The sequence below is a fragment of the Adelges cooleyi genome, unplaced genomic scaffold (assembly GCF_023614345.1).
Source record: "Adelges cooleyi isolate 19-005CV unplaced genomic scaffold, UGA_ACOO_1.1 ACOO_flye_CR_arks_rails_tigmint_CR_PRNA_249, whole genome shotgun sequence".
Classification (NCBI taxonomy): domain Eukaryota; kingdom Metazoa; phylum Arthropoda; class Insecta; order Hemiptera; family Adelgidae; genus Adelges; species Adelges cooleyi.
In genome coordinates this window covers 264,981-291,704 of record NW_026095914.1, presented here as the reverse complement: position 1 = coordinate 291,704, position 26,724 = coordinate 264,981, and the positions used below count along the sequence as shown (strand labels likewise).

The window sequence follows — 26,724 nt, the reverse complement described above, 5'->3', positions numbered from 1 at the left end:
ATGTTAAATTAAAACCAACAAAAACTAGAATTTTATAGTTTTTTTATTTTTTGTTACAATTTTAATAGCCTATTTAAAATTAATCAAATTGCAACAATAATCACGTGCACGTTGGTTTTAGTTTAATGTACCATAAAAAACAAATTTTAATCGGCCAATCTTAATCATACTAGCATTTTATCTTTAAGCTGAGGTGTTTTTACAATGACGTTTTAGTTTTTTGGGTCTGCGCATCTAACCAACTATGAATTTTTTCCGTGAAGGTATCGTTGTCACAACACTTTTTTTACTATACTGAATTGTACTGGTTTAAAGGATGTTTTTTAATACGTTTACCAATTGTACCCGCTAAAAAATTCGGTTTTAAACGGAAAAAAAACCGTTTGGCGGTCTCGGGCAACGGCGCGCGCTCTGGCCACGGCACGGCACGGCGGTCGGCGACACGACAGCGGCGGCCGGAGCGCGGCGCGCCGGGCGCAAGGGGCGTCGGCGCGTGGCGGCACGGCGGATTGCGCGCGTCCGCCCGGGGCGTGTCCGGGTCCCGGCGGTGCCGCCCGTCGCTCCGCGGCGGCCGCCGCCTAGGCGTCGCCCACGGCCCGAGCGGCCGCCCGTGCCCGACGCGCGGCGCGGCGGCGGCGGCCGACAGGTGGCGCCCCGGTCGCCGTGGGCGGCCTCGGCCATGGTCGCCCGGACTCGCCGCCAGTTTGTGAGCGCCGTTCGCCGTCCGCCGTAGCACACCGGGTGCGTCTCTTATCCGTGTGTGTGTGTGTGTGTCCGTACGTTGTTTTTTTTTTTTTTCCCACGTCTCCCGATCCGCCGACGAACATATCACATTTCGTACGATACTTTAAATAATAATATATCTAGTCGTCGTGTGTATATTTTTTTTTTTTTCGGTTCGAAAAAAATTCCCCGTCGCCGGCGGTATACGAAGAGAGCGGCGATTTTTTTTTTTATTTATAAAAAATCGTCGGCGTCACGAAACGCGCGCGCCAACGTGTAATATATTAATATATATATATACATATACATAATACGTTTATTGTATAAAATGTCGCACTATCGTGGGCCGCGCCTTTGCCTCACCGTGGACAATCGACGGACGGCCGTTATCGCCTAGGACACTGCGCACGCGAGCCGTCGACGTCCACTCGCCAAAAAAAAAAAAAAAAACCACACACATTCATACATACATATTGTTATATATACATATATATATATATATACACAGCCGACGACCGGCACGCGGTTTTCAATTTTTGTTTATTGGTATTAATTTTTTTTTTGTCATTTGGGTTTTATCTCGATCCGCGTTTGTTATCGTTTGTGTGGTACGTAATACACAAATTATTATTACCTATTGCCGCTAATTATATTAGTCCGCCGACGGATTCGACAACAATAATAATAATTGTAATTTTACATACACACATACCGTCTTGAATTGTTGAAAATTACATTGAGAAAATAATAATAATAATAACCAACACTCGAGACGCGACGCCGTTCGAAATACTCGAATACCGGAAACGTCCACAAATGGCTGCCCATCAGCCCGCCACTACGCAAAGGGTGAGTACACACGTTGAATTTATTGTCTATTATTATCTATTATAATTATACGCGAATCGTGCCGTGGCAGTAGTGCCGTCGTTTAACCTCGTCTAATCAAACCTAACTGAACCCGACCTAACCGAAATTAATCAAATCGAACGAAACCTAACAGAACCCAACCAAACCTAACCGAATCGCCCGCTAAACCTAACCTAATCGAACTCAACCAAACCAAATATAACCAAACCTAACCTAACCAAACCTAATCAAATCCAACCAAACCCAACAGAACCCATCAAACCTAACCTAACCTAACCGAATCGCTCGCTAAACCTAATCGAACCCAACCAAACCTAACTTAAGCGAACCCAATCAAGTCGAACCAAACCTAACAGAACCCATCAAACCTAACCTAACCTAACCGAATCGCCCGCTAAACCTAACCAAACCTAACCGAATCGAACCGAACTCCTCTCCCAAACGATTACAACTCGAATATGTAGAAACGAGACGCTTGGCAAAAATTCCCTCAAAATTACTCTGAAAACATTTTAATATTAAAAATACACTATGATAGGTATAGTGGGAAACCTCAACCCGGTAGGCAGGTAGGTACATCCGTCCGACGGTCACAATAATACATACCTATTTTATTAATATTAATACACCTACTTACCCACATAATTATATATTATTATCATCGTTTTTTTTTTATATTATTATTATCAAACGTTATCAGCCGTGACGAAACCAACCGACACACGGCCGGATTGGATTTTTGTCTTCATTATTATTATTATTATTAATAATCCGACTCGATACCGAGTACGTTTTACGGTTATACACACTGCATATATTGTAGAGCAATGATAATCGAAAGCACGATATTGCGGTGCAAATAATTTGTAAAATGGGTATTCGAGAAAATCAAAAAAATCAAAAAAATACATAATATATATTACCTATAAAGCGCCTTATAAACCTTTTACAGCGCCCCCTTACAAAAAAAAAAAAAATAGCCGTTCCTAGTGTTTTATATTGGTAAAAAAAAAACCGCTCTTGCACGTTATTTAGATAATAAGAATATCGAGTATTAATATACAATCGTATGAATTTTTAAACTGTTATATTATGTTATTTTATCTCCTCTCTCTTAACCTGCAGTCGCTTGTCGGGTGTTGGTTATCTATAAAATATGTTTTTAATACAAAGCCGGTCACGTTGATCATATACTAACACAGCTATCCATCCGTCTTATCTATTTAAGTTTCTCGATGATGATAATAATAATAATAATAATAATAGGACCACTCGCTGTCGTACAGCAGGTACACATAATATTATTGTGAAGTTATAAAATGTATAGCAATTGAATTTTCAAAAAAAAACGCGCACAAGTTTTTTTTTCACACTCTCTTCACAAAACCCCGCCGTGTGTGTGTATCGATTTCGGTTTGTCACTCTTTTTGACATATTATTATTTTTGTCTACTCGGTAAGTACACACAAACACTTTTCCGGTAGTTGAGTTTTTTAATTTTTTTTTTTTTTTTGTAAATAACGATATTGTACACCCGTGTCGTCGCGGTCAAACGGTTTTAAGATAGTTTTTTTTTTCCATTCAAGTTAAAAAAAAATCAATATGGTATAACATCATGTATGATTGACGGTTTTTGTGTACTTTCAAACTAACTGTAGTTTGGTTGGTTACTTGTTGCAATTATCCTGTTTTCTTCTTCAATTTCGATTTGCCAATGTTGCAGTGTGTCTGAAGTGGACTTTTTGTTTTAAAAATTATACTTGTGACACCAGCAGAGTGTGGTGCACGGACGTCTCAAGGGGACTTGTGCTTTGCGTATTCCAAGTAATGCGTTTAAATAAGAATAAAATAATATCTTCCGTGTACAGTACAAAATATGTGTCTATCGTTTAACATAGAGCGTTTAACGACCTCTTGGAATTTTTTTTTATTTTCACCCAAGGTAATAAATCTTTTCAAAACTAAGTACACACACACACACACACACACACTTTGTACTGTATGATGTGTTATAATTTATGCACATCATCAAAGCGTTTCCGGAAAACCGCACGCTGACTGGCCGCCGCCGTTTTGCTCTAAATCTAAAATATATAAAAAAAAAAAAATATATATATATGTTTTATAAGTATATATTTTTTCTTCCAATAACGTTATATTGTGTAATACGTTACGACAAACGTTTTCAAAATAATATAGTTGCACCTATTTTTTTTTTTTTTTTCAAATTTTTTTCTGACGTCCAACGTTTGTGTGTGTGTGTGTGTGTTTTTTTATGTTTAACAAAATTCGGTAAATTATTTTGCAAATCGTTATATCATAATAATATTTCACGCGGTTTTGTTTTTTTTGTGCTCTCATAACAGCCTTTTTTTTTTTTTTGTATTTCACATTTCACCAGTGCGGTTGTAGTATTGGCCGGGTTATAATAATAATAATAATAATTTATTATTATCTAAATCGACGGTGATGATGATAATAATAATAATAATAATACAAATATTAGGTAGATTGAGATTGTTGTGCGCTTTAAGATATCAGCTCTCTCGAGTGGTGGACTGATATGATTATTTGAGTTGTTCTTTTTAGAACACTAGCCGTCGTTTCTATAGGTTTGGTCTATAGAGATTTTTTTCTGCTAAAACGTTTGTCGTTTTTTCCAAACAAAAATCCTACCGATTAAATTCAAGTCTGTGTGTAGTGAGCACTTTATAAACGGGTGTATAATATCACATGTACCGGTATCCTTCTTAATGCGCTCGACCTACGCTTGACCCGTTACAGCCGTGTGCTATGAGTGCAAAACGGTTTTGGATCAATTAAAAACGAATAAATCTTTTCTAAAAAAAAAAAAAAAAAAACCTCTATAGTATATAACAGTAGCTGTCCATTACCACACCGCCACCGTAGGCTTTATCTCGGTTTTTGTTGAATAATAATTATATACATTATGAGTAATTTATATCCATCGTTTGTCTCTCGGAGCTGTTGTGTGTGTAAAATATGTGAATAGTTGTTGCTGTTGATTTTTTTTTTACTTTTAATTTAATTTTTTTTTTTTTTTAAGCCACTCCGGCACGCGCTGCTGTCCATAATATATCTGTTATGAAAATATCGCGTTATTTGTACAAGATGATTCATAATCGGATCCGTAGATTACCAAATGTATAAATTATCTGTTTTACATGTAATTAATTATTCGCACTCAATAATCGTTTATCGCGTTCGGCCAATCGTTTAAGATATTCATCAAAGTCGTTGGCGGTGGTAATAATAATAATAATAATGCACCTATTTCATTAGCAGCGGCAAACAGCTCAGCCGGTTTATTTTTTACCAAACACAATGGACGTGGGACGCTTAAAAAAAAAAAAAAAACCCCATTTTTGACCGAGTTCACGATATTATGCTATATTATTCTCACACAATGTGTCTAATCGAAGAAATAATAGGAATAATAATAAAAAAAAAACTGTTACCCGAAAACGCATAGCAAACTCAATATAATAATTATTGTTTTCGGTTTAGAAAATTCCAAAAAAAAAAACAACTTACACAAATAACAAAATACTAGCAAATTTTTTTGGGTTTTGACCGCACCCCCTCCCCTCCTGGCCGCCCTCTCGGGGTCGTTTAAATAATCATCCGGACGACACGTTATAATATCCGAGTAAAAAATTATTCGAATAATTGCAATTTTTGAGAAAAAAAACCTATTCCAATAATTTATTGTTCGAATAACTGCAAACATAATTTTATTAATTCGATGGACGTTTTATTCGAATCAATTGTGAAATAATTATATCCCACTAGGAATTTTCACAACTCTGCCTGTTGTATGCATTTTTCTAATTGCAATTGCAATTGGTTCATCATTGCTGATAGACAAGAAGATCAACAAAATTGTAATTATGCATCACGTTATGCCCAAATATCAAACATGATTGTTGTTTTGGTCAAAAGACTATTCGATTATTTTGCAAACTTGATACTTTTTGCAATAACTTTTCACAATTTAATTGATAGAATTTGCAAGTGCGGTTTTGTGCAAGTCATTTTTGTCGAAACCACAACGTCGCGCGTTCATATAATACTTTTGTAATACTTGTAAAATGAAAACGTATACATTGTTCTTGGAATAATTTGTGAAAACGTTTTTATTCGATAATAACTTTTCCAAAAAGACCAATCCAATAAGGCTTTTATTCGAATAATTCTGCGGCGTTTGGGCGGCAAAAGCGGATTAGTTTAAACTCCTTATTTGCGTGTAAACCTTTTTGTTTTTCATTTGTCGTTCACCGTTGCGATTTTCGGTAATAGAATAAAGCGCGGTTTATAGTCCTCTCATTGTTATCGTATTATAGACGGGAAAATAAACAAAAAAAGTATTTTTATAAAAAAAAATAAAAATGGCATTACAACGGCCGTGGTGTGTTGGATGGCGTTTTTTCAATTTAATAACAGATTTATATATATATATATTGTAACTATATTGCTAATCTTACACCGCCATCTTTTTGGGGCAATTACAACCCTATCACCTTATCACAATTATTACAAGTCGAGTTGATAACACAGAATCACAGATATTAAAAATGGCGGATTCTTGTTGCTTGTCGGCCATTGTTGTATGGTCATATATGTATATATATACATACATCTGTGGATTTAATGTATTTTTCCAAGCAAAATACTAATTTTTATCTATCAAATAAAAACATGTTGTTGTTGTTGTATTTCCGCCACGACGGGCGGTCAGGCCTAATCATAAAAACAACTTGACCGGATTTTTTTAAGGATGATGTTATATTATTTTTAATTAAATTTAATAAGCTGTGTGTGTGTGTGTGTGCGTGTGTGTCTAATCGTCGGCCGTTGTTGTTTATCTGATTGCAGTACGACGAGCAGCCGACCGGCTATCCCGGAATGGACGGCAGCAACGGCATCGGCGGCCTGCCGCCGCCCGGCCTGTACGCGCACAGCCAGGCGTCCCTGCACGGCATGCACCCCGGCATGTTCGGCGGCCACGCGTCCGTGCCCCAGGCCAACCACGGTCCGGCCACGCCGACGCCGGGCCTGCCGCAAAACCACCAGGCCCCGGCCTCGGCCATCCCGCCGTCGTCGGTGGGCGACGCGGCCAGCAAACGGGACAAGGACTCGATATACGGGTAAGTGCGGTTTTTTTTAAGTACAATTTTGAAAAATCAAGAGAAATGTCTCTCAAGCAAACCCCGAAAACTAGATAAACTAGAGCTTTTCAAAATACCACCTACTTGTATTGTTTATTTATTCATTCTTTGGTCGGAGATCTTTGTCGAAACGAAAACAAAACGTGTAGAGCTTATTTGGAGTTTTTAGGTTTTTTTTTTTTTTTTTGAGAAACCCAAGCCCTCCCTTTCCCTCCTAAAAGATAAGTAGTGTTTGAAAATTGTGTAAAGTATAATATTTTGAAAACTGTTCAGATCGAGTGAAATATATATTTCGATTTTCCTATCTTGTAAAATACTAAAATAATTAAACATTTCAGCGACGTCCTACTTTTTTTTTTTTTTATCTCATTTTCAATTTTTATAATATCATTTTTAACTTATATCAACGTTTTTGTGTTGAAAACATTTCTTACAGCATTGATTTTTAACTAGGCACGTTTGACAATTTAATGTATGATTTGTTTCAACATTTTTTTACTTTAAATTCCGGTTGCAATAATCGCACAATTTCTTAACTACAGTTTTATTTCATTTTTTGTCTCTTCTAAATTCCAAAACACTTTTTATGAATTTGGGCACTGTGTTTGTCCGTTATGAATTTTACTATTGAGAAAAAAATAATAATACTGCTATCTGATTGAGAGAGGCCAAATAGAGAGAACGTTAAAAAAAAATACAAAATTTCACAATAAGGTGAAATATAATATTTCAATTTTAACAATTAGTTCATTTTAAATTAGGACAATTCGCATGTATTTGTATCTTCTTAGTCGCCTTTTTTATCAGTACCGTATTTTTAGCTCAAATTAAAATTTAAAAAAATAAGTCCTAAGCACACTGTTTTTCCATGGTAACCGATGTAGCCAAATAACTGGAATATCTTTACACAATTGAACCGGGACCATCTTAATAATGATAAATCATTTTTATGCAAATATCTTCCAAACGGGGCAAACCAGAGCCGCCAACAATCCAATGGGAATAATGTAGTTGTCTTAAATCGCGGGCCCCTTGTGTTAGTAAATAATGAAATTAATTCTCCAGACCGAAAACTATATAATGTTATTATTATTGTTTGGTCTTTCTTCTCTCGCTGTTCAAACTCTTTAAAGTTATATTATATATTTGTCTCGTGCAAGATCCATTTTAGATTATTGTTCTGTTATTATTGCAACCTCATCTTCGGGGTCATAAAATTAACACTAGAAGGTATTCATAATACAAATGTTTACGACCCACTCTATGCTCTCCATAATATCTTCATTCCACATGTCCAGTCGTTGCACACCACCACAAGAAAGAAGCTCGATCCAAACGTTATGTATACATATATATATATATATATATATTAGTTCTAGATCCGCCATAACGTGACCAAACATTAGGCATTACCACTGTGAATACTTTATACATAAAAAACGAGCGCTCCGTTAATTGGTTTAACGCACATTCTATTATACTGACAAAGAATTTGGACACTGATTGGATTTTTTATACTTCTCAATGTTGTCAGAGTTTAAAACGTTCTATCTGGTAATAATAATCCAGATAACACATTATCCATGTATAAAAGTTATTCGAACAATTGCAATTTTGAAGAAAACATTTATTCCAATAATTTATCATTCGAATAATTCCAAACATAATTTATTATTCGATGGACGTTTTGTTGGAATAAATTGAAAACAAATCGACCGAATGGGTAATTTCTTAATCGAATATAATTATCCGAATTGAGATTTTTCACATTTTCGCATATTGTGTATAATATTATGACATATTTCACCATCACGCGCGACCGCCGCCGTTGTCATTGAGGCTTTGGCGGGAAACCTGATTTTTCAACTTGGTGTTTTTTTTTTTTTAAAAAAATTGTTTTCTATTCCCACAGGCACCCGTTGTTTCCCCTGTTGGCTTTGGTGTTCGAAAAGTGTGAACTCGCTACATGCACGCCCAGACAAACGGACGGGTCAATGGGACCCGGAGGCGATCACAGCATATGCTCTTCGGAGTCGTTCAACGAAGACATAGCCGTGTTTTCCAAACAGGTAAGAGCGCCGTTTTCACAATAAAACAAATTACAATATACCTATATATATATATATACATGTTTTCGAATTAAGCCATCGATAATGATACCGTCGACTACTAGGTTTTCCAACCGGAACCGATCGGCGGTACAGTTAACGAACCGGAACCCAAAGCAGAGAACCGTTTAGGTCTTGGTCTCTGACATTCGAAATTGGCAAAAAAAAAAAAAAAAAGATTACCCCGAACCTCGATTTTTGCACTGTTTTCTCGAACGGGGTTTCGAAGTTGCCGTCTTGTCTGCTGCAATATTTTCGCGTGTGCTCGTTTTTCAAGACCAAAGTATTGTAAAAAAAAAAAAAAAAAAACATCACACCCGCCACCACCTCTAAGTAGGAAGGAACGCCTCCGCCCTGTTATTATGTAATAACACAGCAAATGAAAATCAATTACTACCATATAACCGTGTGGCGTACACCACCCCCGCGCGCAAACTGTTATTATCTAAAAACAATTACTATCATTATTGTTTAATACTACCCTTCTTCTAAACGTATAGAAGCGTTTTTTTTTTTTTTTTTTTTTTTGTGTCGATAACCGGCGCTGCTACTTCCTTATCCGCCCACCGTTTACGGTATTAAATCTATCGGGGGTTTTTTTTTTCCTCTTAAATCATAATATGCGACATGAACGCCGCGCGCCGGCAGGAGAAAACTATTGATGTACATAAACACGACAATAACGCGTGCAAATATAATAATAATAATAATATTAAACGCTAAAAAATGATAATATATAAAAAAAATATATATATATATATATTACATTATTATAACCCGTACCAGGAATGCTGTCCAATGTCGTCTATACCGTGTGTGTATGTGTACATTGTGTATATTATGTACCTGTATGTGTCTGTCTTTATAATAAGCGGTGACATTTCTATACGGGACGAGTGTGTTGTATATAAACCTGTCCAGTTAGTCCGAGTCCAGTTCCATATTTTTTTATTACATTCCTTACGTCTGTATCTCTCATAATATTCTCGGTTTGCAATTTTTTTTTTTTTTTTTGCCATTACATTTATTATATTTATATATTATAACAGCGGCGCTGATGATGTCTATATAATATTATTATTATCTTCTTGCTCGTCGCAGGGGGGAAAAAAAAAAATCAAATACCGATATAATAGTTTTTCCATCACTCTTTTGTGTGTGTGTGTGTGTGAGATTTCTAAAACGATAATTATTATCATGTAGATATACATGTAAAAGTTATTCGAATAATTAAAACAAAAAAAGTTTCCGATAATTTGTATTATTCGAATAATTTCGTCTGGCGAACGTATAATTATTATTCGAATGGAAAATTATCCGAATAATATAATAAATATATTTTCTATACACGACAAACGAGGCGCGGTGTGCAGTTTCTTCTTAAGTGGAAACGGCGGTGTGTAGATGTGGCTACAATATGGCAACACCCGAGTGTATTATTTTTAGACTCGTCTCGCCACTAAACTAAACTAAACTAAACTAAAAAAAATCATATTGGAATATTCCTCCTCTCTGGCTGTGCGTGCCGACCATCTCCGATCATCCGACCGAATCTCGCCGCTTAAGTACTTAAACCCCCCCCCCTCCCCTCTCAAAACGTTGTCACCTTAGTAGGACGTGTCTCGTCCACGTTTGTTGTTTTAACAGCTTTCGAAAAGTCCACGTCAACACCGTTAATTGAAGATTTTCTCGAGAAACGGATAGATTCACTTTATTTTAGAACTGCTGCGTCTTGTCGCCTCAAAAGAAAAGTGGTCGGGTAGGTTGGATAGAAACAAGATTGTTGTGTTCGAATTCGATTTTCGGTCTCCGACTTAAGTTGTGTCAACGGCCGCTAGGTGTTGTTACCCTTTGCCGACACTCGCAAGCCCAAAATTGGGGTCTCCCCGCCCGGACGGAGGACAGACTAGGGAAGATTTCACTCCGGGGGAGACCCCGGCCGGTGGTGTGTGTGTGTTGTATACTATTATTATTATTATGTAGATATCATCGTGCATTGTGCACTACTGCGAGGAGGGTACACTGCACTCCATTGTGTGTGATATAATAATATTATAACGTGTGTGTGTGTGTGTTATTTCGGTGATCGCCCTGTATACACCTCGGCGGCGGCGGCGGCGGCAGACGGCGGAAAAGGGTTACCCTGTAGTAATAAATCACCGGCTAAACCATGGTGTGTACAAGGCGTATGACGACAACCGACGCGTTATATCTTCCCGACTAAATATAAATCTCCCTAAAATAATCGTGATGCGTTCCCCGCGACTCGTCCTCCTCTGGCCTGGCCCTTGCTCTATTTATATACATAATATAGAATAGTATCCACGTTGCCACGCTCTCTCTCTTCTCCCAGCCATTACCGCACACACAAGCTATACACTACACCGCCACCGCCACCGCCAGTTTCCAAAATAATAATAATAATACAATATATTCAACACTTACACGTGCAAAGCGTTACGCGGTGTGTGTGTGTATGAAACGTTTTCCGGTTTTCGGCGAGGGCGCAAAAAAAAAAAAGAAAGGCCCATCGAATGTGTTTTAATTTAAGACATATTTCGAGTGCAAAGGCGCGGGTGTCTTTGTACGGTGTACATCTGCTGCTGCTGTGTGCTGTGTGTAACGAGACACTCTTAACAAACTGACCGATATCCTGTGTAACACGGACAGAGCTGTTTAATATGTGTGCACGCACTCTCGGAGCTAATTTGGAACTTAAAAAATAACCGTAACCGAAATCTAGAATAATTACGTTGTATCTATTATGGGACAAACTCAAATTCGGGCAAAAAAATATAATTCCGTTTTTTTTTTTTAATTTAACACCAACACCGTCATAGTATGGCAAAGGCAAAGGCGCGAGGTACCCAATAAGGTATCTCGATATAAACGCAAAGATGATGTACACACAAGCCGGGAATAATGACACATCCGTACAATGTGCGCAATCTTTTGTTTTATTATTATATATAAAATAAATATTTTAGGACTTAAACCCGTCGTAAATGGAGTTAATTTCGCTGCGTTTTATAGAGGTTAGGTTAGGTGTAGGTAGGTATATATAATGTACACGGTGAAAATCCTATTTAGTTTTTGTTGCCCCATATATATATATATATATATGCAATTTGCGACGGCTCTTTCGAACAATGTACCATATATTGGCCGGTAAAGTTTTTTTTTATTTTTTTACGATCTCGTTCAAAGAGAGACGGGAGAGGTTCGGATAGTATAATTTTCCTCGGGTAACCTCTAAAAAAAAATATAAATATATATATATATATATATTATAATATACAATACTAGTATATTGCTATATTTTTTGGTCTTGGCTAGTGTGTGTGCTTGCTGGCTGTGCACACCGATGCTAACGGTACAATTAATTATTTTACACGTTTTTTTTTCTTTTTTTTTTTTCGCCTTCTTCCATTATACATACATTGTTTATGTGTATGTGTAAATATAATAATTTGTTGTGCATTGTCCCGACGTTCTCACCAGAACGTGTGTCGCAGACGTGCGTGTACAATGTTGTAAAAAAAAAAAATGTTTTTAAAAAAAATCAATTACCATTACTTGCAATATATTTTATTATATAAAGTTAAACGCGCCCGTAAGAAACGCCTATATATGTTTTATTGTTATAAGTAATAGGTGTATAGGCGTTTGTGTGTGGTGTAATGAATAAAAATAATATCATGATTTGCGTTTCGCCGTCCATATACGATTAGTATTTAATTTAAAAAAAAAAAAAGTAAAAAATAATAGAATAAAACGATGGCAAAACTTGTTAAAGTCCCATCTTTTTATAATTTGATACCAATAGATAGAAAATCCAACGCTCTTTAAGTCTCAAATTTATATATTTTGTTGCCATATTTACAATTAAAAATTGTTTGGCTTAGACCTAAAAGCCAGACAAAATGTCGTCGACTACTTAGGAATGGTCCCAGTTATTTGGCAACTTGACTGGGTCATGTAAGAATTGGATTTTTTCTCTTTTTATGTAAAAAAAAATTGCAAATTTAATTGATGTAATTGACAAGTAACTGAAACTTTTTAAAACTAAAATCGGCCACAACATAGTAAAGTAGACAAAAAACTAGGAATCTCTTTAGAGAATTGAAATTGGACTCCACTGTAAGTAGAAACGTTGTCTATTTTTTTTTAATCTAAAATTGGCCAAAATTACTTTTACCGGGAAAAAACGATATAAATATAAAAATAACACCTCGAAACTTGTACCGGCTAACCGGAAAATTTATGTTAAAACCACTTTTGACGTGCAACGTGCTCTCCTAATATTTTCAATGTTGTTACCTATTTGCGTATTGTTTACCTGTATGTGTATAATATGTTTATACCACTATGTGTATTTTTTATATAATTTTTTTTTTTTTTTGTACACAGATAAGACAAGAGCGGGGTCAGTACTGTGCGGATCCCGAAACCGATTCTTTGGTGAGTACGACAATTTTTTTACGTTACATTAGTATCGACGCTTTGCGTGTCCGATATCGACGGCGGCGGCGGCAGGAAGTAAACGATTTTCCCCAAAAAAAACCTATTTTTATCAGTTAACCATCATCTTAATTTAATGATTGCCCGGATATTCGGTGTGATCGACCGTGTGTCGATGGCGGTGGGGGCAGAGAGAGAGAGAGATAGACAGACAGACAAACAACAGAGAGACACACACACACACAGACCTGTGGCGTCAATGAGGCATGACCTAGGAGACGAGGTGCTGCACACACCGGACATTAAACATTAGCCCGGTATAAAAAAAAAAAGTGGAAACCCATTATCATTAATGTGTCACAGACGAACACCTACGTCTTACTAATAAATATAAGGTCAAACGAGACTGTTGTATATTATGTAAAAAAAAACAAAAAAAAAACCCCGGCCGAGTCCGATTGACCGCCGCAAACATATATAATGTAATATAATGTAATATAATACAATATCCGATATCGTTTTGATACACCTCGTTAAAAAAAAAAAAAAAAAAAAATATGCAACGGTGCGATCATCCATAAAAACCGACTACGACGACGACGACGACGACGCCTAGGACTATTTATACAATGCACATATATTAATAACAATATTATAGGCAGGCTTGTGTGTGTGTGTGTGTGTGCATGCGGTACATATGGGGCCCCGCGTGTATAATATATGCATTATCATAACGATGATGCGGTTACGTTATTATCATTACGATTATTATTACTCTTATATATATATCGTATACACCTGAGAGAGCGGCCAGAGAGTCGGCTCGGGGGCCTGAAAAAATATTATTTAGTATATACTTGCAGAGGAGAGACCTCTGATATTATAATATGTATTCGTAGGGAGAGTAGTAGTAGTATTAGTAGTTAGTAGAGAAGTAGAAGAAGAAGAAGAAGAAGCGGCAGCAGCAACGGCATGGCATGGCATGGCACGGCACGAGGAGATGATAAACACAACCACATGTGTTTTGTATATATTTTTTTATTTCTTAAAAAATATTCGACTCGACCGCGTGCGTATGACGTACAAAAAAATACATATATACACACAACACACACACACACACATTCCATTCGATATACGAATATTCCGAACACGTAGTCTGTGTTATTATTATAGATATATATATATCGTATTATACACATGTCGATAATGATAATGATAATAATATCATCATCATCAGCTATAGTCCCATATATATATTATAATAGACCTATCTCCTGTGAGTAGTTAGTCCTCTCCTGTGAAACGGGAGCGCCCATAAGACAGGACATACCATATTTTATAATAGGTGTGTGTGTGTGTGCAATTTTAAGGTCCTAACCCTCCCCGGTGGGAGGCGCCGGGTGTGTGCTGGGATCCTTCCCGGAAGGTTTTTGGTGTTTTTTTTTCGGTTCATCGTTGGGAAATACATATATATATATATGTGTATGTATAACACATTTTTCAGATTATTTCAAAATTAACGTTTAACAACACTTGTTAACAATCTCCGTACCGTGTGTATGATTAGTGAATTCGAGTTAAGACTGAAAGTGACGGGGCATCTAGTAAAACCACCTGTACGCATAAGTGTTTAACTTAAGTGACATTGAGTAGGTCTCTAGATTTCTGTAAAGGTTTTGGATATTTTGCGCTTAATTCTATGTAATAAAATAGTAATTTTGTTTATATATGAGATACACTCAAGAGAGGCTGTTTTGAAAGTTATCACTTAGGATTTAATTACCCAAAGAAAACACTGTGATCGACCGTTGTAATTAACATGTGATTCTTTAACTTAAAACATTATGTTGTGTTATTGTTAAAAATATCTTTGATATTTAGAGAAATTGTTTTCAACTATATTACAATTAAACATTTTTTATTAGTACCTATATTTTATGTTTCAGGAATAAAATGCTTTCCGATTTTAATTTATTATACATCTCTCAAAGAAATGATATGCAATTATTATAAAATATTTTCTTTGTCGAAATTGTGTATTATTTGTGTTTAATTCAAATTCGAACAGTGCGTTGAACGTTTGATATATATATATATATATATTTTTTTTTTGTTACATAAAGAGTTGAATAATATTTTGGTTTTCACAAATACATTGGCAGCTCTGCTTAGGTGAAAAATGTGGAAAACTATTGTTTTTTTTTTTATATAACAGACCACGGTCGAGAAATTGGAGATTATTTTCGCATATCGTATGATACTTTAAACCTTTTTTTTAAAATCTAAAAATCCGCTCTCTCTAAATTTTTAATAATCGTTAAATATTATCCTTATTATGTAGGTACCCAAATGTGTATAGACATATGTATGTATAGAGCAAATGGATAAAGTAAGTGTATGCGTGTGTGTATCTCTCTCTCTCTCTCTCTTTCTCTCTCTAATGCATAATAATGTGCGTGAGTGTGTGTGTGCTTATACGTTTAGAGTACTACGGCTATATAATGTATGTGTTATAATAATATTATATTATTATATATATATATGTATACATGCGGTAGATATGTATGTATATATATATAAATTTTTTCCATTCGCCGCAGAGAGCTCTCTGGAAGTGCTGAGGAGGAGGAGTAGTAGTAGGAATAATATTTTCTACGGTATGGTGTGCGGTGGAAACCGGTTTACAGACGGCCCCGACCGTCTGGCCCGACCAGTATTCAACACAACAGTATAATGTATATATTGTGTAGAGAACTATTATATGTATTATATTATACATACATATATTTTCTATATATATATATATTGTAATGTACAACGCGACGTTGAAAACGTCGCTGTATTATATTCTATCTCTCTATCTCTCTCTCTTCTCTCTCTCTCTCTCTCTCTCTGTGTATGTAATAGTGTGTGTGTGTGTGTGTAATCCCGTGGAATTTTCTGACTGCAACCGTCGCGTCGTCAATGGAGAGAAGAGATGGCAAAGACAAAAAAAAAAAAACGGTCAGAAAAGTTACCGGTTTAAAAAAAAAAAAAAAATGCATAATATACTTAAATCCCGTACGCGCCTTTTGCTTTGGCATTCGGTCACGGGTTTCCAAATGTGTGCCCACTATATCGGGTAATGTGATATGTTTTTGCCAAGACCGATTTGGTGAACTTTAGGTTACGCTTGTTGTTTTTAGATAGTAAGGTAAGGTCAAGATTAGGGTTCGTTTAGACAGAGGATAGGTCAAGGTTAGATTTGCGTCACATTAGTAGTAGTCGGGCTCTGAGTATCGATCAACAAGGCCCGTTTAATTGATTCTGGTCCTGGACTAAATAAAATCGCGGATAACACATAGTTGGGGCACAATACAGTTCTCTGTTTGAATAACTACATAAACAGTCCACCCGGGTAAATTGATCACAGCAAAAGCATATTTTTCCCGACCAACCTAACCGACCACAAAGGGCGGACTGGCAATTCGGTTACCTATACTATGAGATAGAGGAAACCTATGTTGTGACTGAAGACTGCTTCGGGGAAACCCACGACACCTTGCCCGCCCTCCTCTGCCCGCCTACTGGCGGTGCCCCCATCGAGTCGGGTTAGGTTAGGTTAGGTCTGTCTGTGTGCTGTGTATGATGTGTGTATGATGTGTATCTCTCTGTCTCAAACTGCACGTCGATCTTTGATAATAATAAATCAATTAATCGTTCATTAATTGATTTCCGTCACGTCTACACAATTACTCCACGTCCGTCCGCGGTGCGCGTGTTTGTTTTTTATTTTTTTTTTTACAAGCTATATAATTATAACGTAACAACATATCATTATTTGTACTGATTACCGCGTACAGGGTGACCGCTTTTTCCCAGACCTCTGTCGACTTTTCCGACTCTCAAAACGATATCGGGTACAGGTTTTTTTTTTTAAAAAAAGTCGTCCGCAGACCCCTCTACAATCGTGTAGGTATAATAGGTTAGGATATTACACGACACATTTGATTGACCTTACGGTGATTAAAAAAAATATATATATATATGTACGTGCAGTTGTATTTAAATGACGCAAGTCTACGGATAAAACCGACCGTTATGATAATTTATTTGTTCCATTATATTAATAAAAAAAAAAAATCCAGTCGGCAACCAAAAAAAAAAAACAAGACAAGAGGGTCCGAGTGACATTTTTTTTTTTTTTTTCGAAAACAAGTTTTTCGTCTTACAGATTTTTATCATCAAGAGAACCCTGCGTATACCACCAGCCGTATTTTATTTTATTTTTTTAATCAAAAATATTTAAGTAAAACTCGAAAAACACTTAAAAAAATTCCAATATTTCATTACGCTCTCTTGTAATTTTTGTTTTTTTTTTTTTAATTTGCTATTATCTTTTCGACGGGGTTTTTTTTTTGCTTCTCATAGTGTGGGTATTGATTATTAAAAAAAAAAAAAACAATCGAGTTTAATCGTGGACGAGTGGCTCAGTAGTTGAGTCGACGGATTGAATTTAAATACATTTTAATTACAAGATTTGATTGTATTACACAAACGTTTACGTTACAAGTTACCTACAAAATAAACCCACATTGCCTTACTATTTTTCTCTAATTATTTAGACGAAAAAAAAAAAACAATAATAATTACCTACTTAACTTGTTCTATTGGCGTGTGCACATAACTTTGAGTGTAAAACATTTTTGTCAATCCACCATTTCCGTGTACTATTATTATTATTATTATTATTATTGATATTTATATCATGTTTTTCAAAACCAGTACATCATGGTGAACGGCTGTAAGAAAAAATGAATTAAGGATACACAATAATATAACAACAACCGTCGATGATAATAATAATAATAATAATAATACTCAATAATGACGATAGTCAACGTCCAAGGTTATGTAATAATAATATTATATACATACATACTAAACCGGAAACTAGAGAGGGTGTATTTCTATTTTTGCGTTTGTAAAAAAAAAAAAAAATGTACAATGAAAAACAAATTTTTTTATTTTGGAATATTAAAAAATCAATGGTATTCCCACACGAAAATTGGTCAACCGTGTGCCTAACTGTGCGGTAAGGACACACTGTGTGAATAATTCAGTGCCATTTAAATATTCTTAAGTACTCTATTTACTTTGTTATTAATAAGCCCGCATCGTCTGCTGTCTTTGAAACTACTTGGATTCGAATTTTCGTTTACTCTAACCTGTCAAATTTAATAATATGTATTTAAAAAAAAAAAAAACTATATACAATGTAAGCTGTGTCCAATTGGCAACTCACTCGGCGAGCAGTCCAATTTATATTATTTTAATAAAGTTGTTTATAAAAATACATTTATCAACACATCAGGTGTCATCATTACAATGGTTTTATCACGGTGTAAAAATATAGTATATTATTTAGATGTGCGACATCATAATATTATATTGAATAAAAATAGATACCTACTTTTTTTTTTTTTTTTTTACAAGTCATCGTCAAACACTGCACGTTGACAATATTCTTAAATCGACTAAATTGGTTTTATTCAATCATTTTTCAGTTGGAAATACATTTCATATGATGTATTATTATAAACCGCTGTGACCTCCCTCGTTTTACTGGCTTTTTTTTTTCTCCATTATTTGTTTCATATTAACACACTATAATATTATAATATTTTTATTTCGTGTGTTAACAGATGGTCCAGGCGATACAAGTGCTACGATTTCATTTGCTCGAATTGGAAAAGGTAACGTTAATTGTTATATATATATATATATATTTTTTTTATAATTAATTTATAGCATTGTTATTGTTAAACGTTAAGTATAGTTAGTGTATACACATTTATATAGCGTTTTTTTTACACACGGTTTTCGGTCCGTGTAATGACGACGTTCGCACGTATGTGTAATTATATGGCATTTATGCGTTTGACACGACAATGTATACTTGTGTGTACATATAATAATAATATAATATAAAAAAAAAAAAAAATTATCATTATTATTATGATGTCCTAATTGCCGTGGGCGGTCGTTTCTGCGATAATATAATAATACGTTTAAAAAACGGGTTTACCCGTTTATATATATTTATGTATTTTTTTTTTTTTTTTGTTAATTAATTAAATATTAAATAACAATCCGCGTTGAAAATACATTTCAAGTATAATGACTTGTGCGTGTGTGTGTGTAACTCTCGTTTTCACCGATGCGTTCTTTTCTTCTTCATTTGCTCTCCACACACATAGTGTATGACTGGTCTTTTAACATTCTCACTGCACGCACATGTACCATTTTATATATAAATATATATATATTGTTATTATGTCGAGTGTAACGCAACACTCAGGAGGTGTCGCGTTACACCTCTGGCCATGTGTTTCCAGTCTTGGAGAAAAAAAAAATACACACATATATATAAATATTCTTTCTTTGGTTTTTCGCGGCCACGTGTACCCCCTGCACGATGCTCTACAAAAATACACACAACCGATGCAGCATCCCCATAACGGTCGGGGTTTATATTTTTAACCGTAACAGAGTCCGGAGGGGTGGGCTATATAGTGTGTACCCCCCAAAAATAAAATGCCAGAATTAGTGTAATTTTAACGAGACCCGCCGACCGATTGGGGGGGGGGGGTTAGAGGCCAGACCGATTCGGTCGGTTCGCAGATTAGATAAAACCCGATGACGGTGTGTGTGTGGGGCTCATCTCGGTTTTGGACTAGGATTTGGAAATATGACGGTTCTGTTTAAACAACACTGCTCGTGACTGGTGTACGGCGCGCAACAAGTGGTAGGCGGTGCCTCATAAATGGCTGGCCGCGAAGCACCTTCAAAGCGATTGTGTCGGGGATGGAAATCTTAATTGTATCGTCGGTTTTTTAAGACACAGTGACACGTGAGGTACATTGTCGTCGTTAACGGACAAACGCCTGCCCTTCAGAGTGCCCACCCCCCCGCCCCGTTCAGAGTCGTCCTGTTGGACCGCGATAATTTTTTTAATTGATTATTATTTTTCTATTTCGCAGGTTCACGAGCTGTGCGATAACTTTTGCGCACGCTACATATCGTGTTTGAAAGGCAAGATGCCGGTGGACTTGGTCATCGACGAACGCGCCGACGGCGGTTCCCTGTCCGGGGGCAAAGAACTGGGACTCGGCGGTCTGAACGGCAACGACGGCGGCAACAGAGACCGGCACAGTGCTCACACGCCTTCGACGACCGGCGGCGACCAAGACGGTTCGCAAAGCATCTCTCCAGACGCCATGGTAAGTCTCGTGAGAAACATAATGTATGTGATGACCCACGGTCAATAATGCAGAGGGTAAATGGCTATTGGCAAAATTTGCACCCCACACGCCGGAAATTCCTGAAGCCGGTCATCAGATACCTTTGGTTTCAGGATTTAAGTACAAAGTCTGCTCCGTACAAACGTTGGCCAATCAAAACCCTATTCTAGGGGGGGGGGGGGTTCTGGTCTTATTTTAACCCTCGGCCAGTCCCCGTACCCATAAGACCAGAGTGTACATGCGCATACATGTGTATAATGAATTTAGAGAAATTGTTTTTGACATTACATTTTTTTTTATTAGTACCAATAATTTATGATGTTTCCGGAATAAAATGTTTTCGAATTTATTACACCACCGCGCAAAGAAAATATAACATTTAATACCTCTCGAAGAAATGATATGCAATTATAAGATATTTTCTCTGTTAAAATTGTGTATTATTTGTTTAATTCAGTTGAATAATTTGATGTTGAACGTTGAATTATTTTCACATATTTATTAGTTCTATGCAGCTTGGTTGAAAAATTAAATTGTTTTTTTCGTTTGTAGAGCAAACATTTAACATTAAACATTTTTTATTGCTGGCTATATTTTATGTTTTAAAATTCATTCTAATTTGAATTTATTATACCACATCTCAAAGAAACTATAGTATGCAATTAATAAAATATTTTCTTTGTCGAAATTGTTCCTGTATTATTTGTGTTCGATTCGATTGAAGAATAACGTGTTGAACGTTTGATATATATATTTTTTGTTGTTACATAAAGAGTTGAATTTTTCGGTTTTAACAAAAATCTATCGGCAGCTGCTCTACGGGGGTGAAAACCTAAAAAATCGCCCTCTAATTAACGTGTATCGACGGCAAAGACAACTCGACACGGCCTCTGCTACTCGAAGACGGACGGGCATTTGTACATATTGTATTTTTATTTTTATTGTCACGTCGTGTATTAACACTACTTATCGTTTTTGGCGAGGGGTAGATATGGGGCAACGGTACGATTTTTACAACCGCTGCGGCGGCGGCGGCGGCGACGGCGCTATTCTACGCTACAATATTATATTGTATCTATCTGTGTGTGTGTGTGTGTATTCTGTTTATTTGTTACCCTGGCGAGGGGGGTAATGCCGTACAAACGTTAATGGTGAATAACAATAACGTGTAAACGGAATAATGGCAACGGTACAGATACACGGAATTTTCGAGGGGTGGTTTTCGACTATTGTTTGTTGTTGCGCGTTGCCTTGTGTGTGTGCCAGCCAGCGCGCGCGGGCGCGTTTCACGCGCACACACAACGTCGTCGACAATAGACACAGATAGGGAGTTGGGAGCAAAAAAAAAAAATACAAATAAAATAGAATGAATTAAGGGTATATACGACCAAAAATCGTACACACTATACGACGTTATGGTACGCGCTCCGTACCGAGTGAGAGAGCGAGCGGGCAGGGATCGGGGTGCCGGCCCGGCGGTACCGGGCGTTAATACATAATAACAATAACATAATAATAATATTCCCTCGGTGTACATGTATATATATATATAGGTAGAGGACAAAAAACGAGAATACACAGACACGGGGTGGTTTTCAGGCGTTAATTTAGGCGGGGGGGGGGGGCGAGTGCACGGTTATACGCAGAGGGTAGCGCGGAGGATAGAGGGCATCACATGTCCTTGGTGTGTGTGTGTGTGGTGGTGGCCGGGTATTTTTTTTTCAAAAAAAAAAATTTGGGGGGGGGGGATGGACGGGGTTGACTACCCCGCACCGGTAGCTATGCGTGAATGTGTTACGGGGGTTGTACGCGAGATCCCGCGGGGGTGACAATAACCGATTTGGTGGACGGCCAAAGACGACACGGTGATTTAAGTGGGTTGAAAAAAAAAAAGAAGAACAGAATGATTAAACACATGACTTGTGTAGCGCTGGGGTGTATGTATATAGGGATGGGACCCAAAAGAAAGAAAAGAAAAAAAACGTTATTTTAGCCTTATAAATATGATATTGCAGCGGTGTGGTGTCGGCCGTGAATACAATCGGTGGGAATAACAAGTCAATAGTAGGTAGAGTGATAAAATAGATGCACAAATTCAAAAAAAAAAAAAAATTCCAGTTGCTTATTGGGGGGTTTTTTTTTTTTTTTGAAAATCAATCCAGTGTGAGCAACAAGTGAAGTATGAAGTAATCATGAAATATGTACATTCATTTATGCGCTAAAAATAAAACCTACATGTTACGACTTCTTAAAGTGGTTTATTCAATGTACTTGTTATTTTATTCGCAAATTCTGCATAAAAATACAACATGTACAGATATAAAATTAAAATGCAATTTTCGCTCTTACATGGTATATCAATCTGATTGGTATAATATGCAAAATATGCCGGACGCATTTGGAAGATTTCCATGATTCTACCATTTTTCTCTGTCTACTCTCCGCATAAAAACCTACCCTAACCAATGCAGTCCAGGTAAGATACTAGGAGGAGGAGGAGGAGGTATTCGTGTTTTCTTCGTGGGCAATATAATTTAAACGCGCTGATAATGCACACAAAATGCCTAAACTGAAATCCGCGTTGTAACGTGTAATGCAATAAACGGCGGTCGTCCGTCCATTAAAAGAGAGATAGAGAGAGAGTGACGTTTAGTAACGGTTTGGAATATTATTATATAATTATTACACACTTTAAGTGTCAATCATGAAAAAAAAAAAACTCGGTCGGCTATGGCGTGTTTTCCCCCTTTTTTTTTTTTTTTAAAAAATATATATTTTTTCACTAATCCGATATTCTATCGTATCTCTTCTTCGATCGTCTCTCCCTTTTTTTCCACCACCACCACCACCTCCGCCGCCGCCGCTCGGCCGTGCTGGTAATAATGTTGATAATAATAACGTTATAAAATATCGAGTGGAATGTTTTCGAGTGTCGCCCGGCAACGACTACGGCGAATATAATATTATTATATTACGATGCGCGTTTGTTGTGTAATAAAAATATTCCTCTTGTATCTAATTATTGTACAGCCGCGACGTTGGCGTTTATACCGAATGGCGGTGGCGGTGCTGGTGGCGGTGGCGGTGGTGGTGGTTTACGTGCAATTACACTAAGTGTTGTACGACCAGGGTGGCCGGCCCGGAATACTACCACTGCGCAGTTTAGTTTGACGGGTGTCCATCACTCCGGGGGGGGGCGCGCGCAAAGTGGTAATCCGATTATAACTGTGTTCGGGGTGGTGGTTTCCGCTAAATTTGATCCACGGTGGCGGCGACAACGAGAGGTGGTAGCCCCCGGGTGGCGCAAGAGGAGAAGAAGGGTATAACGGCAAAAGAGGGTAGTAGTGACGCGCCGGTCGGACGAGACGGATTAGTCATTAGTTAATCACATTACATTATCTCTTATTAGTCGAGAGCGAGGGAGAGTGTGTGTGGATTTTTCCGTTTCAAAGTGTTATGAAAATAATATCACGCTCTCTAGTAAACTGTTGAAAATATTCGCCGAAATTTGCTCTCAAATAAAAAAAAAAAACAATTTAATTTTTCAACGAATTCTTCTCTCCCGTCGGCCAATAATAAATTTGTATAAAAAATCAAAAAATTCAACTGTTTGCTGCGTAACAAAACGATACCAATCGTTCAACACGGTTATTATTCGATTGAATCGAATAATACACACGAATAATACAATTTCAACAAAGAAAAAATATTTTAGAAAACATTTTATTCCCGAAAAATGTAGGTACTAAGAAATTTGTTGAAAACTAATTTCTCTAAATAGTAAAACATTTTATAAGCAGCCTTTCTTAATGTATATATATATATATATTATTTATAAAAACCACAACAAAATCCCTATTGTTTTTTTTTTACAGACAAATATTCTCTAAATTGTCCACCCTCGTCGACCTGCTGCTGCCAGGGTGCTTAGAGCCAATATATTATATATTATAATATGTAAAAAAAAAAAAAACCTAAAAATCCTCACACTCTCTCGTATCGTGCTCGTGTCGTATCCCCAATTTCGAGTGTACTATGTACCGTGTGTGTGTGTGTGTGTGTATTTTTATTTCTTTTAAATTGGTACCTACACAACAAGACGGGCATATGAGGAAGTAGGTACGCGTCGGGGTAATAAAGCGATAAAAAAAAAAAAAAAAAAATACAAATATAACTGACCGTTTTTATTAAATACACCACTCGTGTGTGTGTGTGTGTGTGTGTGTGTGTATAGGACAAAATACAAACTGAACCCTAAATAGGTAATAAATTGAATATAATGCGCGGGTCGTGATCCTGATGCGTTTTTAAGAGCGTTTCGAAAAAAAAAAAAAAAAAAAAAAAAAACCACAAGGTAAATTCGGTTTGTGTCGGCGGTTACTTGCGCTACAGTGTAATAACTAATAATTATTACGTTGTACTTTCTTAATATATTATAATTGTGTTATCGTTTTGCTCGGTGTAATTTTATATCGTTTAAACCGTGTACTACTACTCGTACAATTACCGGGATAGGCCGGTGTTTTTTTATTTTTCTTTAATTTTTTTTTAGTTCTTATAAACGCTGTGCCGTTCCGGTGATGATAACGACGACCACTCTCTTCTGTCTGTCCGCTTTGGGTGTGTAATTTTCGGGGCGTGTGCGGCGGCGGGGTATTAAAAAGATTTCCGGAAACTTTTCAATGGCTCCCCTGGGGGGTGGGGGGTGGGGAGGGTCAGAGGGGGATAGGTGTATAAATATTAAAATTCTATTATACGCCCCTACACCGCCATCGCCGGTAATATAGAATATATTTCATAACTTTGCGGGTAAATATTTGTTTGACGATTACACACAGTAAAGTTTGGAAAGTTTTTCAATTCACTCGGTACAAGTGTAGCGTGTTGAATATTTTACTAACCCGCGACACGGTACTCTCTCGGTGTGTGGTGTGTTAAATTATGCACCCTGTACACCGCGGCCGGGTAGGTACTTGATGCCGGGGTTGTTTTTATTGAAAACCATCGTTGTGTGCCCCTTTTGCTGCTATGCGTATGACCGGTGAATAATATACAATATACATGTGCAATGTACATACATACACACATACACACACCACCGTGGTGGTGTGCGTTAAAGAAACAAACATTTATTATTTATTTATACTATGTTTTCGCGTCCTCCGGTTAAATAACACGGTTCTTTTTTTTTATCAATATATCCGAGTCACCGAGTAAACAAAAGCGGAAAAAAAAATAATAACAAAATAAACCGGCGCGAGGAGTGCTAAAAAGTCTAGTGTTTAACCGAAAAGGATTACTTACTTCCGGTCAACGAGAAGCGCTTCGAAATTGTATAAATTGCCAGTTTCTTTCGATTAGTCTCGGTTCGAAAATTAGGTTAGATTTGCATTGGTATAATATGCTCTTTTGCCAAGACCGCTTTGTCAAAAAGCGTTGAGAAATTAAAAAAAAATTGGTGACTTTTACGGTTCGTTTTAGGTAAGGTTAAGATTAGGGTTACATTAGATTTGCATTGACTAGGCTCTGACCAATGTAAAGAAGGAGCTTTTTTTTTTTGTGGAATTGGTATTTGTAGAGTGCATTGCGTTTTACATTTTCAAGTGTGTGTTGTCGTGACCACACCAAGTCGATAAACGTTAAGCTTAAACGTGTAATTTAAGAGTATCGGTGGGATTGGAGGGAACGCGGGGGGGGGGTTGCGTTTAAGGGTCGACGGGGGGTAGTTATTTGGTATTGTGACGGTTTTCAAAGAAAAAAAAAGTACAAAAAATACAATTGTGTAATAATTTTTCCGGTCCAATTAAAACCGATGACCGGGCGCAACGCTGGAATATTACTATTTATTGTTAACAAGTCCCCGGGCTGTGCCTTGCCTTGCTGCCTGGCCGTCTTGTAAGGTTATACTTACCTGCGAGCCGAGTGTTACCGCTGGCGCGTTCCTCGCATACCTCGTGTGTGTGTGTATTGTATATATACATATATATATTTATATATATATCCTACACACCGGGGAGAGACGTGCGGTACACCATGATGGAATGTCGAGATCACAGATCCAGTAACCACAGTGTGTTTTTTATGCCC

The 26,724-nt window shown here is 36.9% G+C and overlaps 1 protein-coding gene across 2 annotated transcripts in view; it reads left to right on the top strand.

Annotated features, from left to right (window-relative positions):
- The first annotated feature begins 719 nt into the window (after positions 1-719).
- The window catches only part of LOC126837445 (homeobox protein Meis1), an 87,005-nt gene continuing 61,000 nt past the window's right edge, over positions 720-26,724 (top strand). For both annotated transcript variants that reach the window (XM_050571348.1, XM_050571347.1), the window contains exons 1-6: positions 720-1,572; positions 6,490-6,761; positions 8,695-8,851; positions 13,301-13,351; positions 19,039-19,089; positions 20,377-20,616. In XM_050571348.1, the coding sequence (XP_050427305.1) occupies positions 1,540-1,572; positions 6,490-6,761; positions 8,695-8,851; positions 13,301-13,351; positions 19,039-19,089; positions 20,377-20,616 (804 nt within the window). In that variant the 5' untranslated portion in view covers positions 720-1,539. The remainder of the gene's footprint in view (positions 1,573-6,489; positions 6,762-8,694; positions 8,852-13,300; positions 13,352-19,038; positions 19,090-20,376; positions 20,617-26,724) is intronic.